The sequence below is a fragment of the Tubulanus polymorphus genome, chromosome 4 (genome assembly GCF_964204645.1).
Source record: "Tubulanus polymorphus chromosome 4, tnTubPoly1.2, whole genome shotgun sequence".
NCBI classification, from domain to species: Eukaryota; Metazoa; Nemertea; class Palaeonemertea; order Tubulaniformes; family Tubulanidae; genus Tubulanus; species Tubulanus polymorphus.
Genome location: NC_134028.1, coordinates 1,458,729 through 1,476,459, shown reverse-complemented (window position 1 = coordinate 1,476,459; position 17,731 = coordinate 1,458,729). Strand labels below are relative to the sequence as shown.

At 37.9% G+C, this 17,731-nt stretch overlaps 1 protein-coding gene across 2 annotated transcripts; it reads left to right on the top strand.

Moving 5' to 3' along the window:
• The first annotated feature begins 190 nt into the window (after positions 1 to 190).
• LOC141903543 (Golgi-specific brefeldin A-resistance guanine nucleotide exchange factor 1-like) lies at positions 191 to 17,515 on the top strand. Of its 2 annotated transcripts, XM_074791685.1 has the most exons (37): positions 191 to 491; positions 2,503 to 2,619; positions 2,725 to 2,791; positions 2,989 to 3,015; positions 3,505 to 3,636; positions 3,910 to 4,028; positions 4,116 to 4,224; positions 4,343 to 4,455; positions 4,682 to 4,933; positions 5,214 to 5,453; positions 5,537 to 5,699; positions 5,882 to 6,099; positions 6,188 to 6,286; positions 6,600 to 6,794; positions 6,918 to 7,095; positions 7,300 to 7,529; positions 7,610 to 7,812; positions 8,785 to 9,034; positions 9,439 to 9,521; positions 9,615 to 9,678; positions 9,772 to 9,944; positions 10,096 to 10,195; positions 10,277 to 10,518; positions 10,628 to 10,820; positions 10,903 to 11,024; positions 11,107 to 11,260; positions 11,827 to 12,067; positions 12,355 to 12,509; positions 12,892 to 13,174; positions 13,491 to 13,666; positions 14,059 to 14,194; positions 14,428 to 14,660; positions 14,870 to 14,983; positions 15,073 to 15,241; positions 15,338 to 15,442; positions 15,726 to 15,916; positions 16,265 to 17,515. In XM_074791685.1, the coding sequence occupies exons 2-37, from the start codon at positions 2,518 to 2,520 to the stop codon at positions 16,325 to 16,327; spliced, it is 5,694 nt and encodes a 1,897-aa protein (XP_074647786.1). In that variant the 5' UTR covers positions 191 to 491; positions 2,503 to 2,517; the 3' UTR covers positions 16,328 to 17,515. The 2 variants fall into 2 exon arrangements, with proteins under 2 accessions (XP_074647786.1, XP_074647787.1); XM_074791686.1 differs by lacking the exon at positions 2,989 to 3,015.
• Positions 17,516 to 17,731: the final 216 nt, after the last annotated feature.

Genomic DNA, 17,731 nt, shown 5'->3' with positions numbered 1-17,731 from the left:
GGTACGCTTCATTATCAATTAAAATGATTCTAGTCAGGACTCGAACCCACATACACTGAGGTAAGTGCGCTGTGGGTATATTTTCGCTCGGAGCCACCCGTTCACTACAGTGCTGCCACCAACCCGGAAACTGATGGAAACATGCACATGCGCACCACGTCACGTCAATTTTGACAGCTGTTGAACGATGATAAAATGTCATGAATCAGTGGAGGAATTTAAAACCCTAGCCCGTTAGCTATTACGATGAAGCATTAAAACTATAGCAGGGTTTATCTTAACAACAAGAAAATAGACTGTTTTAAAAAGAAGATTGATACCGGATTGTGGACACTATTCGTCCTGTCTGTGTCGTCGCAAAAAGACTAGTAAAATAGAGCGAGGAAAGACTAAATATAGGCCTAAATCACTGACATACTACTAACACTGGTGACAGCAGCAGCAGCAGCAGCAGTTTATATAGCAGTCAGAGTCAGTGTGTCGTGTTTGTGGTAGGTGAAACTCCTTCCTCTATATATTTTAAACAAGAGCAAGCAAAGAGAGTATTTAGGCTATCATCTGTTGAAGGCCTTCGATATCACCGGCGTAAGAATAATAACGTCAGGTCCACTAGATAACAATAATCACGACAGGAAATTATTAAATATCGTCATAGGAGTTTGTGGTGTTAATATAATCACTTCCAAACGGCTTATCGGCATATCCCTCGGGTAACCCCCCGTCCTTCCCCGTCCCACCTTCCAGAAAAACACATCCTGATAAAATGATATATTATCAGAAATGTAGATTCTAGTAAAATATCCCTAGTTATACGGTTTGAAACAAGGGAAGCAAAATCTTGGGGAGGGGGTATAGCAGCGCAGACTTCGGCAGTCACTTCATTATTACTACAGCCTTATTGTTTAATTCAATTGATTTTTTGTAGAAGAAATGATCAACAAGATGTTGGTATGTTTGTTGACAGTTAAAAACAGAATTGAACAGAATCTCTCAAATGAAGCTAAAACCAAAATTCATCATCATTCGGAAAAATATCGTTCTTTTGATTTCAACCCTGAAAAGTTTCATACATTGAAAGATTCTGATATATTTTTTTTGTTGTCAATGTTTTGTTTTTATGATTGATGAATATTTTATAACGAACTTTTTATATTTACGTCTCCCGTCCTAACAATTCACTTAACGTATTTTAAAGTCTTTCCCGGCGCATCATATGTCAGTCATGCGTCATACTTCTGAGAAATAACCACCAAAATCAGGGTTTGGTCACTGCAGTGCTTGTGTTGTAGCGCTCTTACCACCAGAGCTTATTAGGCCAGATGCCAGACCCTTAGCATTATTCTATTATAGCCTAGTACTCGACCAAAGTACTAACTCCGTAAAGACGTATATTAACCTTACCTTAACCCTAAGAAACCTTACTCTTGGCCCTAATCCCTCTAGACCCTAAACTTTAACCCCTTATTTTCTGCGGTTCAAAAAGCTGCCTTATTGACAAAGATGTAGGCAGGGCCTAAGACTAAGAAGGGCCTTGGTGAGAAGTTCTGCCGGGAGACGTAAAAAAAGCCACTTTGATATTTAAACGTAAGATGTTCGTCATATTTTTGAATTGTAGTCACGTATATATAACTGTCATGTATTTGCACGTTTCCACCCACCACCCCTCCACTTATACGGGGGATTCCAATCCCATATATTCCATAGTAAACACAACAGAGCGGTCTACTCCAATAGCGGGTTATAGACCTAGTAATCCTCTATAAAACAGGACAATATATTTTGCGTTTATATCTATTAAATGAAGGTTCATATATAATGTATACCCGTATATAATACATAATACTTAATCTACTAATTTTTGTGTGTCTCATAATTCTCAGACTATAGAAATTATTATATAATAGGCTACATGTTCAATCCCTGTTAACACGGTGTCCATACCGGTCGGTATGTCTCCACTTAACTCGTTTGATACTTTGTCAGTCACAGTCAATATTGATGATTGGTAATTTCGTAAATCCAACTTAAATAAACAAATAACCACAATTTTAGTTGCAGGACCGTGCTCAAAACTATCGATCTCGTCTTGAGAATAAAGATCACAACATTTCATCCATTTTACTGAAATTGTGGTTTACAGAATAAAATATATACTAGGCACCAGGTCGTAGGTTCAGTAGGTTAATTATTGCACGATGGTTTGTCTAGTATTAGAATATTTAAAATACTAACAATTGTATTGGCACGGCCAGCGGGGGTCAGGGGGTAGTTGCTCCCCCGATAATTGAAGAGAAATGATCAACTCGCGATGTTAATAGTTGTTTATGATCTATTTCATGTCGTCACATTCAGTGCATTTCTCAGCAAGTCATCTTCGTCATCTTAGATTCTAGACGTTCATTTTCATCATTTCAAATTTTCTCTTCAATTTCTTCACAATAATATGGGTTGATAGCATGTGAATTTCAGCCGTCACTCACTGTGTGTTGTTTTATTTTTCAGTACACACCGGTTAAAATGGCGCCTCCAAAAAATGGTGTGTACATTATCCAGGGTGAAATAAATCTGGTCGTCACGGCGATGAGAAGAACGTCCAGATGGTCAGCGCATAGTCATCAGGTAATTGATAAAATTCAATTTTCTCATTAAGCTGAAGGTGACACATGCGGAGGGAGGAGAGTCGGTATTTAGATGTTTTATTAATGATTTCATGTGTGTTTTCAGGATGATGAACAGGATCCATTATTAAACGCTTTCTCTCAACTGAAGGATATACTCAATAATTTATCAGGTAAGACTAAATCAGGGTGCAGTATTCATCTCTATATACTCATATATCATACCTACTTAACTTTCATTAATTACTTTATATCTTTTCCGCTTTATTTTCTTACTAACATTGTTTTCGAACTGAAGAACTCTCTTCATCTGAGTTGAAAGAGTTTTATTTTCCGTTCTCTTCTTTGTTTGTTTGTATGTTGTTGCCAGCACGCAAATTCTTTATCTCTAAATTTGGTAAGTGATTTAAGCAGCGCACGAGAGATATTAGTCCCTGCTATATCTATCTGTAGATACTAGAGCACAGTCGAGTAGCCTGTATTGACTGAGGTTCCCTTACACCCATCACCTCATCAGGAGTTTTACTACAAACTATCGTTTTACGTCGATTTTTATCCCGTTAATTTAGTTTAGATGATGATGATATTATTTTGATTTGATGGATGATAATTCAATTAGTATTTTTATTCACTATTCATTTGATTCTCAAATTTAATTCATCGCAAACAGATATAATGTAGTATGTATATGGAAAATGTAAATTTTAATACAACCAAATGATGATGAATAAACAGTAAGTGAGTTTAGCGAACAGATCCAAACTGCAAAGCGTTCCACTAAATTTCTCTGTCCGTTGGGTTGGCTTTGTAAGATCCATGCCTCTGATGCAGTGGTTTTAATGTATCTGGGTGATAGATTCTCAAAATATTTGATTTTATTTTCCAGAATTAGATGAAATCGAACCGAATGTATTTCTCAGTCCATTTTTGGATGTAATTCGTTCTGAAGATACAACTGGACCGATAACTGGTCTGGCTTTGACTTCAGTGAATAAATTCCTCTCATACGGTTTAGTAGGTAAGTCATCGTGTATTGCGATTAAATCGGAATGAAAATATGAATCATATGGTTCTTAAAGATCAGGGACATCACGGAAAATCAGGGAATTCCGAATCGGAAAATCAAAGAAATCTGACTCTTTTCTTGAAAGTCAGAGAATTTGAATCTTTGGCGTCTTGTTCTTGCTGGTGGCAAGTGGCACAAGGATATCTAATAATTCAATCAGGGAATCTGTAAGAACTCTGATCGATGAAACTGAATTTAAATGACGTTTGTTCGTTTTGTTTTTAGAACCGACGTATGATTCATCAACGGCAGCTATTGAAAACATCGCTGACGCCGTCACCCACGCTCGGTTCGTCGGCACTGATCCCGGTTCAGACGAGGTCGTGCTTATGAAGATCTTACACGTGAGTATAGTTCATCGATATGTCTACAGGTGGCGCCCCTATTTCACTGGTTTTAAGATAATTTCTATAATGAATTTGCACGTATAGGTTTTACGAACGTTACTGTTGACACCGGCCGGCGCGAAACTAACGAATGAATCGGTTTGTGAAATAATGCAGTCATGTTTTCGAATTTGTTTTGAGATGAGACTCAGCGGTGAGTAATGACGTATTGTGTCCTTCCCCGAGAAAATTCTGAATCAAAAAGTCATTTCCGGATAAATTGTCTCCGTGGAGCACATTGAAATCTCAAGTGTGGAATGTTTTTATTTCAGAGTTATTGCGTAAGTCAGCTGAACACACATTGATGGATATGGTGCAGTTATTATTTTCTAGACTGCCCCAATTTAAAGAGGATAACAAATGGGTGCATAATCTGACGAAAAAGGTAATTTTTTCGACCAGGGTCTGCAGTTGATTCAATAGTCACTAAGGCATTTATCCACTGGATAACTGTAACCACCTGAGTGACTGTTTCCATCAGTGCAAATCGTGTGAAATTGGTTGGTTAACTGGTGGTTGATTCAAAGGTCACTATGACATTTATCCACTAGTTAACTGTAACCGAGCAAATCATGTGAAATGATCAGTAAATGTGTATTTTGTTTGTGTAGTTGAAGATGAGAGCTGGAGGTATGGACGCCGCTCGTCGCGAAAAGAAAAAACGTTCTCCGAAACCTCATCATAAACGTGCGCATCAAAAACAACTGAAAGACGACTCGACAGGACGACCAGCGGCAGACGGCAGTTCAACTGGTGAAATTGTTGAAGATATCGAAGATAGTGTATCAGAACCAGTGATAGCTACGACACCGGTAGCACCTTCCGCTACTAAAAACATGGTCGATATACAGGAGAGTTTTCAGGTGAGCCGCTCAAACATTTCATTAGGTTCATCATTTGATTTTGGCGCTAAAATTTCTGCATTTCAAATGTTTTCACTGAGAACTGTGAAAAAGGCGCCAATATCAGACAGAAGTTGAAATAGGGTACACTTTTGTTACCATAATCCAAACCCATAGGTATCATGCTCAATTTTCTTCTTATATCTGACTCAGGTTCGACAGATTGTCCTGATTTATCATAAACTTTTCTGTGAATAAATCTGATCATCAATGTTGAAAATGAACTGATGATATTTTTTAGGAGCGTTACGAGGAGGAACACGAAACGGAATCTGAAGCGAGCTGCCCGGTGTCGTCTGACGTCACGATTGTTTGTACGGATGAAATGACCGGGGGCGATGAACCGGACGATAGAAACATCGATACCGGTCAACAACCCGGTCAACTGGTCAACGATGAGCAAGACACAGAACAAACAGCGGATGAAAAATGTGATGTCATTTCGTTAAGTATCGCGGATGATTCAAATTCTACTCTGAAGGTTAGAAAAATATCTTTGGGCTTTTAACAATTTAGAAAGAATTTCTTCTATTTGATGTTTATCTGAGGCTGTGTTTATTGTAGCCGAGTAATAGTGAAACAGAGTTGAATTCAGAGGTGAGCTGTCCGTCTGAGATCGGTGATGATCAGGAATCGATTCACTCCGACGCTGCCTCGTCGATTCAAGACTCGGACTTCGTGAATCCACGCGGAGTCCGATTTACACCGCAACAATTTCAAAAAGAAGGTGAGAAAAAAAGAACCGTTTTCTAAGGATACGATAATAACAGGATCCCACCGTTTCTACACGTCCCTGATATGATTTTGACTATCCTTTCAGTGGATCATGATTATTTAGGGGTAAAAATCGGCTTATTGGCTGGAATATACAGTATGTTCTCGTGACCAATAACTATGAGCTATTTTCAGGAGCGCCGCTGATACCGTATGGACTGCCGTGTGTACGCGAATTATTCCGTTTCCTAATATCGTTAATCAATCCTATCGATCGCCATAACAACGACATCATGATACACATGGGTTTACATCTATTAACGGTTGGACTGGAATCTGGCGCTGATTATATCGGACAGTTTAACTCATTACTGAGTCTCGTTAAAGATGAATTATGCAGAAATCTCTATTCGGTAAATATCAAATACTCCGTATATTGTCAGATGAATTCATCAGTCAAAAACTGTTTTTGAAATATGTTATTTGTCCTCCTATTTTCAGCTCCTTCATTCAGAACGATTGTCTTTATTTAACGGCGCTCTCAGAGTGTGTTTTCTACTGTTTGAGTCACAACGTAGCCACCTCAAATTTCAACAAGAGGTACGATTTATTTCTTTAAAACGAACAAATTATTTGGGGTTGTCTCGATAAAACTCCAGGGCTCTCACAGATCAGGGAGATCAGAAAATTCTGGATGAATTTTTTTCCCTGTACTGAAATCAAGGAATTCTGACTCTTTTCTTGAAAATCAGGGAATTTTATTTTGGTGTCTTGTTCTTGCTGGTGATCAGTGGTGCAAAGAACCTCTTGAAAAGAAAGAGCCCCCATTGAAGATATCTTAAAATAAAATCAGGGAATTTTTGTTTGGTCGAGGGTCTAAAATGCGCTTTAATATGGATGTTTCTGTTTACAGCATTATCTGACGAAGTTGATGGATATTATAGTGTCTGAATCTCCGCGAATATCGTTTGAACAGAGAGAAATAGCTTTAGAATCAGTCGTTCAACTGTGGAGAATTCCCGGACTCGTTACTGAACTTTATCTCAATTATGACTGTGATATTTTCTGTTCGAATTTATTCGAAGATTTAACGAAATTACTTTCAAAGGTTAGTGTCACATTAATCCACAGTCGACATTGAAAAAACTCTTACTCAAAACTGCTGGTCCTGAACTTTACCTGAAATATTGAAAATGAATGAAATAATAATGATATTGATTTATTTATGTAGAATGCGTTTCCTGTGTCCGGATTATACACAACTCACTTGCTTTCATTGGACGCTTTACTTACGGTTATTGATAGTATAGAACAACATTGCCACAGTCGAATACTGAACGCTACTAAACTTAACGACTCAGAGTCTGATAAAACTTCAACGGTCAAATTCGCTTTAGAGAACGGAGAAGGTAAATTGATAGATACTTCTCACTTAAAAATGGCCTCAAATTCTAAGTAGTCTGGGTCCAGTTCCACAGTTCGGAGTTAAAATTTGACCCTGAGTTAACTCATTGAGAATGAACTAATTTTAACTCAGAGTTAACTCTAACTCACAACTGTGGAACTGGATCCTGATCGCAAACTAAACCAGTTTCTTGTCTATTTCATGACAGAGCAAAAAGAGGAATCTTACACAGATTACGACACGACACCCCCGCCACCACCTGTATCCGGGTACGCCGTAGGACAGAAAACTGCCACATCCCTCGGGAAGGAACTCGATGATTGCAACGATTCATCGAAAACTTCGAAAAAAGGTCCAACGATTCGACCGAATAGAATGAAAGTATCTTTGAAAATTCCGACCGAGGAAGAAATAGCCGCGATTAAACGCAAGAAGAAGGTTCGTCTGAAAATCAGGAATTTCATTTTCTTCTGAGAAATTCACGACTGTTTTAAAACATTACATCGTTTTATTCATAGCTGTTACAAACCGGTTCGGAGCAGTTCAACGTGAAACCGGCGAAGGGTATCGCGTTCCTACAGGATAACGGGTTATTATCGACTCCTCTGATTCCCGGAGAGATCGTCACATTCTTAAAGGAAAATCCGAAACTCGACAAGAAAATGATCGGAGAATATATCAGCAGTAAGAAAAATAAGGAGGTTCTAGAGGCTTTTGTGAAGTAAGTTTCATCATCAATATCAATATCAGTAATCAGCTACAGTAGACTGTATTTACCCCGGAGTCAATATCAGTAATCAGCTACAGTAGTCTGTATTTACCCCGGAGTCAATATCAGTAATCAGCTACAGTAGACTGTATTTACCCCGGAGTCAATATCAGTAATCAGCTACAGTAGACTGTATTTACCCGGAGTCAATATCAGTAATCAGCTACAGTAGACTGTATTTACCCCGGAGTCAATATCAGTAATCAGCTACAGTAGACTGTATTTACCCCGGAGTCAATATCAGTAATCAGCTACAGTAGACTGTATTTACCCCGGAGTCAATATCAGTAATCAGCTACAGTAGACTGTATTTACCCCGGAGTCAATATCAGTAATCAGCTACAGTAGACTGTATTTACCCCGGAGTCAATATCAGTAATCAGCTACAGTAGACTGTATTTACCCCGGAGTCAATATCAGTAATCAGCTACAGTAGACTGTATTTACCCCGGAGTCAATATCAGTAATCAGCTACAGTAGACTGTATTTACCCCGGAGTCAATATCAGTAATCAGCTACAGTAGACTGTATTTACCCCGGAGTCAATATCAGTAATCAGCTACAGTAGACTGTATTTACCCCGGAGTCAATATCAGTAATCAGCTACAGTAGACTGTATTTACCCCGGAGTCAATATCAGTAATCAGCTACAGTAGACTGTATTTACCCCAGAGTCAATTGACAATATATTACAAATTCTACATGATAACAATCCATTGTTTACCCCTGAGTCAATTGCCTCTGATTATCACGTTCGCTGCTTGACATATTACACATTTTACATGATAACAATCTATCCCTGACTGCCCCGAAATTCACATACCTCGCAGAGACTTTATTGGTCCTGCAACATCCGAGGCAAGTACAGTATACTGTACACTGATCGTTTTCACTGCTCTGACTGACGACTGTCTGTTTTTATAGGTCTTTCATGTTCGAGGATCTGCGAGTCGATGAAGCTTTGCGATTATATCTCGAATCGTTCCGCTTGCCAGGGGAAGCTCCGGTTATATCGTATCTGATGGAACATTTCGCCGAACATTGGCACCGTAGTAACGGAGAACCGTTCGCGAACGTCGATGCCGCGTTCACTCTCGCGTACGCTGTCATCATGTTGAACGTCGATCAACACAATCACAACGTTAAAAAACAAAATATACCAATGACAGTTCACGTAAGTTACTATCCATGAGAAAATTACAGAATTCGGACTCTTTTTGTTGTCAATAAGGGAACTGAGTTTTCGGCGACATTGCTGGTGACAAGTGGCACAAGGAACCTCTTGATAAGGAAAATTTATAGGAAATTATAGATCTTCAAGAAAATTCTAATTTCTATTGTCAATTCAAGGGAATTTGAATTTTTGACGTCTTGTGACAAGTGGCACAAGGATTAGGAAATTCTCGATAAGGAACAGAGGTATCGGTATCACTGAAGATATCTAATGTAGGGAATTTTCGACAAGGAAAATTAGGGAATTTTGGATTAGCTAATATCTGTAATAACCTGCATATTTCTAGGTGGTTATTTGTCGGAAATTTATCAGTCTTTTTATCGTGAGATGTTTCGATATTTCAGCAATTTAAGCGGAATGTAAAAGGTGTCAATGGTGGGGTTGATTTTGATGGTGAAATGCTCGATGAAATCTATGCAGCAATAAGGTCAGTTTCAGTCTAGCACGGGTATTTCAGGGATTGAAATGAAATCCATGCTCTGTTTTCATATTCAATTAAATTGCTGCGATCATGTTTTAGGACTGATGAAATAGTAATGCCAGCAGAACAGACTGGACTGGTAAAAGAGAACTATCTATGGAAGGTAAGCAGTGATGCATGTATTTAGTCTAGGGTTATAGTTCTGTATTTCTATAAATGTGACTATGAGTTGATGAATATTTTGTAATGATTAAAGGTGCTGTTAAGACGTGGAACCAGTAAAGAAGGGATATTCATCCATGCCCCAAATGGATCATTTGATCACGATCTATTCACATTGATTTGGGGTCCGACTGTCGCTGCTTTGTCTTTTGTATTTGATAAAAGTATGGATGAGACGATTATACAAAAGGCAATCTCCGGTTTTAGGTAAGTTGAATGACAACTAGTGATTGATATATTCGAGAATTCACTCTATGCTTTACCGAGCTGTATCTGGCTGTATCAAGCTAAATCATGCTCCCTCATTCTGCTTCGCGCTGTATCAAGCTGTATCATGTTTTAATGAATTGATATGTAGGAAATGTGCTATGATCTCTGCTCACTATGGACTCAGCGATGTATTTGACAATCTCGTGATATCGTTGTGTAAATTCACTACTCTACTCAGTAACGCTGAGGTATGTTTGAATCATTATCATTAGTAATTCAATCGATTCAGCGAGGATTTATTTATCGTTTCACGTTTATTTTATCGACAGTCTCCGGAGAATATACCGGTCACGTTCGGAAATAATCAAAAAGCACAGTTAGCGGCGAAAACGGTGTTCGGTCTGGCTCATCGTCACGGCGACATACTACGAGAAGGTTGGAAGAATATTCTCGATTGTCTGCTGCAGTTGTACAGAGCTAAACTACTGCCTAAAATACTGGTCGAAGTGGAAGATTTTATTGATCCGACCGGAAGAGTTTCATTAATAAGAGAAGAGGTACCCGCCTCCAGGTATGTTTATTAGTACAGTTGAATTTCAGTGAGTTTCACTGCGTAAATTTAATCAAAATGAAATAATCTATTCTATGATTTGAATATTTAATGTTATTGTCTCATTCAGAGCCGAGTCCGGTGTGTTCAGTTCGTTTTATTCGTATTTCGCTCTGTCTGAACCGGCGAATCAGAGAGGTCCGAGTCCCGAAGATCAAGAAGCGATTAAACAAGCTCACAATTGTATACGTGAATGTCATTTAGAACAGCTTATAATCGATACTAAATTCCTACGTATTGATTCTTTACAAGAACTCGTTAAGGTACGAACAATGATGAATAGATGGATATTCCTACCAGAGCGATAGGAATAACTCATTTCTGTAACGTTTATTTATGATTCAGGCTCTACTGTTCGCCGCTCAAGGTCATATAGCTCATCACGACTCGCTCGGGGGAACAACATTCGACGAAGATGCTTCGGTATTTTATTTGGAATTGTTGATCAGAGTTGTTTTACAAAACAGGTGACTAAAACTATTCAATCATTCATTCAGCTTTGACGTCCGGTTATTAAGAATGATTTGTAATCTGTTTGTTTATTTGTAGAGATCGAGTGAGTCCTATTTGGCAATCAATTCGTGATCATTTCTATAACGTTCTAGTCAATGCGAGTGAACCGACGTTTCTTATCGAACGAACAGTCGTCGGTCTGCTACGTATCGCTATCAGACTGCTACGTCGTGAAGAAATAGCCTCACAGGTACTCATTATAAATACTGTCTCTAATTTATCTGAGCATATGTTGAATTCATTAAAGGTGAATAAGCTCAGGTTTTAGAGGGGGGCCACCCCTTTCATTTTCATATCCCCCCGCTGAAAATTAGCCACCCCTTTCATGTTCATATCCCCCTCTACCATAATTGATGTCAATATTCTATTAATGCTGATAATAGCCTCACAGGTACTGATTATGAATACTGTCTCTAATTTATCTGAAGATGTTGAATTCAATACAGGTGAATAATCTCAGGTTTAAGAGGGGGCCATCCCTTTCATTTTCATATCCCCCTCTACCATAATTGATGTCAATATTCTATTAATGCTGATAATTGCTTTTAAATATATCAAGATTACACCAAAATTAAGCTTAATTTTCTGTATTTTTTGGGTATCGAAAGCCTTGATACTTCATCAACCATGATGTCATTCACTTAGCAATCAATGCTGCTCCTTTAAAGTTCCAGCATATGGAGAACACAAGTAGATTTCCAATATTCAAACTCGAATACAATTGACTGAAACCTAATTTGTGTTTTGTATTTTCAGGTTCTCACGTCTTTACGGATGTTATTAATGATAAAAGGAGGTGTTGTTTACAGCGTTTGTCGTCAGTTATCGTACGGTTTGCATGAATTATTACGTACGAACGCGGCTAACATACATTCATCTGACGACTGGTATACGTTATTTACACTGTTAGAGGTAGCCGGAGCTGGAGCCAGCCCACCGCCATTACTACAACAAGAAATGTCCGACTCAATCGTACAGGAAACTTTATCCGATGCAGGTAGGAACAAATCTTGGGACAATTTCAACATTTCTCAAATTATAGGACTCACATGTCTCAGTGAAGTTTAATTCATTTGATTATCATAACTATTTCTTAAAAGGAGCTTTACATTTACACAATCACAAAACTCACAAAAATTTAAACAAGATAAGATTAACAATTAGAAATGGGTTTATTAATTGATAGAATTCTCTTAAACCTTTCGAGTCCAATGTGAACCAGGAACCATGGAACTGGAACTATGAATAAAGATTGTGTGCTGAATGTAAATATTGTTTATTCAGGAGCTCAGAGCGATAGTGAATTACAAACTCACGGTGATTGTGAAAGTGATCGGGGGTATACTAGTGATAGTGAACTGTATGAACCGAGCAATAGACATCGTACAAATACACAACTCAATGTTAGACCTGCTCCTGATGGCGGCAGTTGGCTACTGGTAGGTATTCCGGGACTTTAACTAAAAGCTGAGTCAATATGCATTAAAATCCAACTCTCAGAAAGAGTCCGAAAAGATTTGCTTTTGTAAATGATATATTTTCGATGTTTTGACTTAATCATAATAGTCGTTTTCAGGAATACTGTTAGGATATATTCGAAACGGTGAAAATAAACCTTTCGCTTTATCAAACCTTTTCCGACTCTTTTCAATTGTGGGATTTTGTGTATTATCATTATACCAGTCTGAATTAGCAATTTGCCGGTGGACACCGGTCGCTTATGTCATTTATTACGGTGCATAATGCGGTAAGGTTGCGATTCCACAAACAGAGTGAGTTTTCCATCAATGTTTATTAAAATTGTTGTTATTTCATTTAAAGGTGAATAAACAGGATTCTGAGCAGTCAATGACATCATCATCAACGTCGTCTGCCAATCAATCGCAAACATCGTCGACGCAAAATACAAAAAAATCTCATCAAAGCAACAACCAGTATAACATCGCTCTGAACGAAGAGATCAAACATCACGATATGAAATCATTGATGAAATCATGTGAGACCCTCGCGTTCCTCGTACGAGACGCAGCTCACGTTACTCCTCATAACTTCGAGAGTTGCGTTCATTGTATTCGTACGTTCGTCGAGGCCGGACTCAACGGAGGTACGTATTATTCTTAACGTTTTACTCGCCGGGAAACATGTAGATTAAAAGTCGGTTAAACTTTACCAGTTATGTAGTGGAAAATTGCATAATCACCATAAGGACATATTTTATGTCCACCAGTTAACTCTAACCAATTTTGCAGTGACTGACCCAGTTTACTGTTGAGTCAAATTAGTTTATTCTCTATCCTTTGACTCTTTGAGTCAAATCTTAACTCGTAACTGTAAACTGACCCTCTGATTTAGAACTGCAACTGATCTTAGATATTCTATACCTCGTCAGTAAGTGTGTGTATGTATTTGTATATGCGTAGGTTTGAGTACAGCGAGTCGAACTGTGAGTAATAAATCTAAAGATAAGAAACACCGTAAGAATATGAAACGATCGCGTTCTTCACCTAGTCATTTACAACAACAACAACAGCAAACATCGGACGATGAAACTGATCCGGAAACAGTCACTGGTGGATATCATTCGTTATCTATTCAAGTATGTATGTCTTATTCAACAACACCACAGTTCTGGACATAGTTCCACAGTTCTGGACATAGTTCCACAGTTCTGGACATAGTTCCACAGTTCTGGACATAGTTCCACAGTTCTGGACATAGTTTCACAGTTCTGCACCTAGTTCCACTTTTCATAGTTCCACAGTTCTGGACATAGTTCCACAGTTTGCGACCCAGTTCCACAGTTCTAGACATAGTTCCACAGTTCTAGACATAGTTCCACAGTTCTGGACATAGTTTCACAGTTCTGCACCTAGTTCCACTGTACATAGTTCCACAGTTCTGGACATAGTTCCACAGTTTGCGACCCAGTTCCACAGTTCTCGACCGGGTTTCACATTTAACTGATTTTCATTGATGATGATTTTGTAGTTATTGGACCTGATGCATACATTACACACTCGAGCAGCTGCGATATTTAGTTCATGGGCTGATGAATCTAATAATGGTAGTATTGATGCTGGTACTAGTACACTGTGGGCTCAGTGTTGGTGTCCACTACTACAGGGTTAGTATCAACCAGTTCAAATACACAGTCAATATGAAAACAGGAAGTACTGTGATGAAAGTTAACTTGATTTTTCATTTTACCCGCTGAAGCTACTCAGCGCTAGCAGTGAAAGCTTGTGATTTCTAATAGAATCAGTTAACGTACAAATACTACCTATTTTCACTTCGGTTTAATTTGACACCAGGTTCTCTAAAACTCTTCAAATATTGAATACATTTTATGTATTTCAGGAATTGCTCGATTGTGCTGCGACACACGGAGACAAGTAAGAAGTCAGGCTTTAACTTACTTACAGAGGGCGCTGCTCGTACACGATTTGCAGACGTTATCGGCGATCGAATGGGAATCGTGTTTCAATAAAGTGATGTTTCCGCTTCTCGCAAAACTGTTAAACAATTTCAATCTTCAAGATCCAACTGGGGTCGAGGAAACAAGAATGAGAGCTTCTACTCTACTCTGTAAAGTAAGCAATAATCTATTGATTTTGATTTCACAGTCAAACCAGCTTCATTCAAATCGGTTTAATCCAAATATAGTTTTATAGTCCGTTAATAAATGAATATCAAGTATCCAGATTTCTCGTAGTTCGGACTATTAATTTGGATAAAGTGTAAATCTACTGTAAATCTAATTTATTTCATGTAACAAAAAACTTGCTTTTCTATTTTATAGGTTTTTCTGCAGCATTTATCGCCGCTTCTGTCGCTGTCGACGTTCACCGCCCTCTGGTTGACGATTCTAGAATTCATGGATAAATACATGCACGCCGATAATAGCGATTTATTGGTTCGTTTTAGAAAACCGATTCCATTTTGTCGATGTCAATATATAAATTCGATAGATTCATAAGATGAATATTGAACTGTGATTTTTAGTACGAAGCTATCCCTGAATCGCTGAAGAATATGTTACTAGTGATGGATACAGCTGGTATATTCGAATTGAGAGATCCCGATGAGTCGAAACTATGGAAATTGACGTGGGATCGTATCGATACGTTTTTACCTAATCTCAAAGAAGAAGTTTTTAAACCACATCAAAAAGGTATGTATTATGATAATTCCCTATGGTCTGTATTTCCTCTCTTGTATTGTGTAATGAATTCGTGCACAATGTGATCGTTGATTCGATTGTTTCCAGCAATTCCAGTGAAAACCTCAACCCAGGACACATCGTCCTCTCCTATACAGCAAGAGCCTCAACCATCCACACCTTTACCTTCTACACCTTCATGTGAGTCTACAGGTAATATCTGCATTTCTACGGTCCTGATCCGGCCGCGATACTAAACAAATCAGTGATTAAGACTGAATAGTTTAGATTGCCTGTAAGAAACCTGACTTTCTAGTGTGCAGGAGGTGTTTGGATAGATGTTTGTATGTCGTGTAGTTTAAATGTCTTCATCTGTAGATTCTGTAGCGCTATGTACTTTATGAACCACCCTGTTAGATATATCTCCCAGTCTGGTTTCATAGTACATCACACTGAATATTAACACAAATTTTTGTTTTTTTCTTTTATCAAACAGTTGTAACAATTGAATCAGAAGACGAGAAGAATATAACGGCACTGACGCATTCTACTCCGTCTGACGCTCCTAAATGTGTGTTACACGCACCTCTACCGCAGAAAGATGAAACAGCTAGTAACATTCCTATACTGCTCAACAATCCTGATGTAATCAATACTAGTGCCAATGTTCCGATCATCTCACCACAGGTAGGTAGGTTACAGCAATGAAACCTCCTAGATATAATGAACTGTAAATCTGCAACTGTTTGGGACCGATGTCTTAAAGGATGGTGGATAATTCAACATCATTTTGATTGATAATGAAGGAAACGTTTGTAATAATGGATTCAAAATCTTGGCGGATAATCAATGTGTCCAATATAACAAAATCAGGATTGTCCAAAAGTTTAAGATTCACTCAACTATCGGTTACAAATAACAGATTTTCCGCTACCCTTAAGTTCATTGTAAGGAGACTCCCCTGTATTAACAAATGAAATACAAATGAGATATCTGTCTAAGAATTGATGTATTTCTGTATTATTGTTTATTTAGGGTACCCCTGAACGAGCGAAAGAAATCACTAGACCTCACATTCCTGTGATACATGACATGTGAATACGGGTCGTCTATCGAGTAATGATTCACATGACATGTGAATACGGGTCGTCTATCGAGTAATGATTCACATGACATGTGAATACGGGTCGTCTATTGAGTAATCATTCACAGCATTTTAACGTTTCTTGAGATAAACTTTACTTCTTGTGTATATTAATAAATCTTTGAAGTTTTAGTGATTTGAAATGTACGTAAATTGTAAAATTTATTCATCGTTTTAAGACGTTACAACTGAAAAGCGTGCACCATATTCTGACTATTTGATTTCTGCACTAATCAGGGCTGTTTCCACCAGCCTCACTATGGCTGGTCTAACATGATTGCATACCAAATATTTGTATTACGTTAGATTAGTTTGATTTAAATCATTAACACAAATATCTTAGGAGAAATTTAATATTTTGCTGTTTGTTTGTAAGAGTATTCAAGATGTTTATAGACCAGGATTCAGTTCTATAGTTTCGAGTTAAGATTTGTAAGTTAACTCATTGATAATCAATTAATTCTTACTTCAACTTCTCATCCGTGGAACTGGATCCTGGTTGATGGTACAGTAGACTCCGCTCAAGTCAGATCCGATCAACTGTTCTATCGTGTCTGGCTCGAATGTCACTCTTTTGTGGCCCGTAAACATCCGATTTGAGCAGATAATTTACTTACTGTGCTAGAGAAATAAACAAATAATTACAACCTCTGAAAATTGCACTGACAATTTAAACAGCTGCAACGTGATTTTCATTACGAATTGAGGTTGCAATTGCCAGTGTAGTTAACATTTCTTAACGAGTTGTTTTTATGGTTGAGATATTTTAGATGTGTTTGTGGATGCTGTAGTGATGTTGTTTTTGTGAGTAAATGTTTGCTATAAACAGCGATAGATAGGGTCTCGTAATTTTGGCAACAATTTGAATCAGAGACTTCTACTGCCGTGAATTGATGACAATGTGTTTATTGTTAATATCTGAAAATATCGTTCATATTTGTTGTATGAAATTATTCCAGACTAATGAACTTAAAAGTTTTCAATTTGAACCATTACATTTTATTAGGAATAAGACTTGATTTTTCTGCATTGAACTTGAGTTTAAGGCGGAATAATTTAATCGGCTATCAACATTGTTGTACATATATTAAATAAAATACATGTAAAGAAAACATGGAAAATACCGCGTGACCGTGTATGATACAATTGTAAATTAAAATATTAAATATTTGTTTCAATAAAAATGTGATTGTAAACCAGAAGAGTTATGATATGAGTCTTGGGTAGAGTGAAGAAGAACGAGGAAACAGGACATCTATTCCAATGGCATTTTACCAGGTTTGAACCAAGGACACCCCTTGTGGGTTGTCACATCATTCACGATACCAAGTATCGATCAGAGCCCTGCACCAACATCG

Excerpts from the sequence above, each read along its gene's own strand:
- LOC141903543 (XM_074791685.1), top strand. The coding sequence starts at position 2,518 with ATGGCGCCTCCAAAAAATGGTGTGTACATTATCCAGGGTGAAATAAAT. Across the intron at positions 10,519-10,627 it reads GAAGAGGTACCCGCCTCCAG|AGCCGAGTCCGGTGTGTTCA; the intron begins GTATGTTTATTA and ends TGTCTCATTCAG. Across the intron at positions 13,667-14,058 it reads ATCATTCGTTATCTATTCAA|TTATTGGACCTGATGCATAC; the intron begins GTATGTATGTCT and ends ATGATTTTGTAG.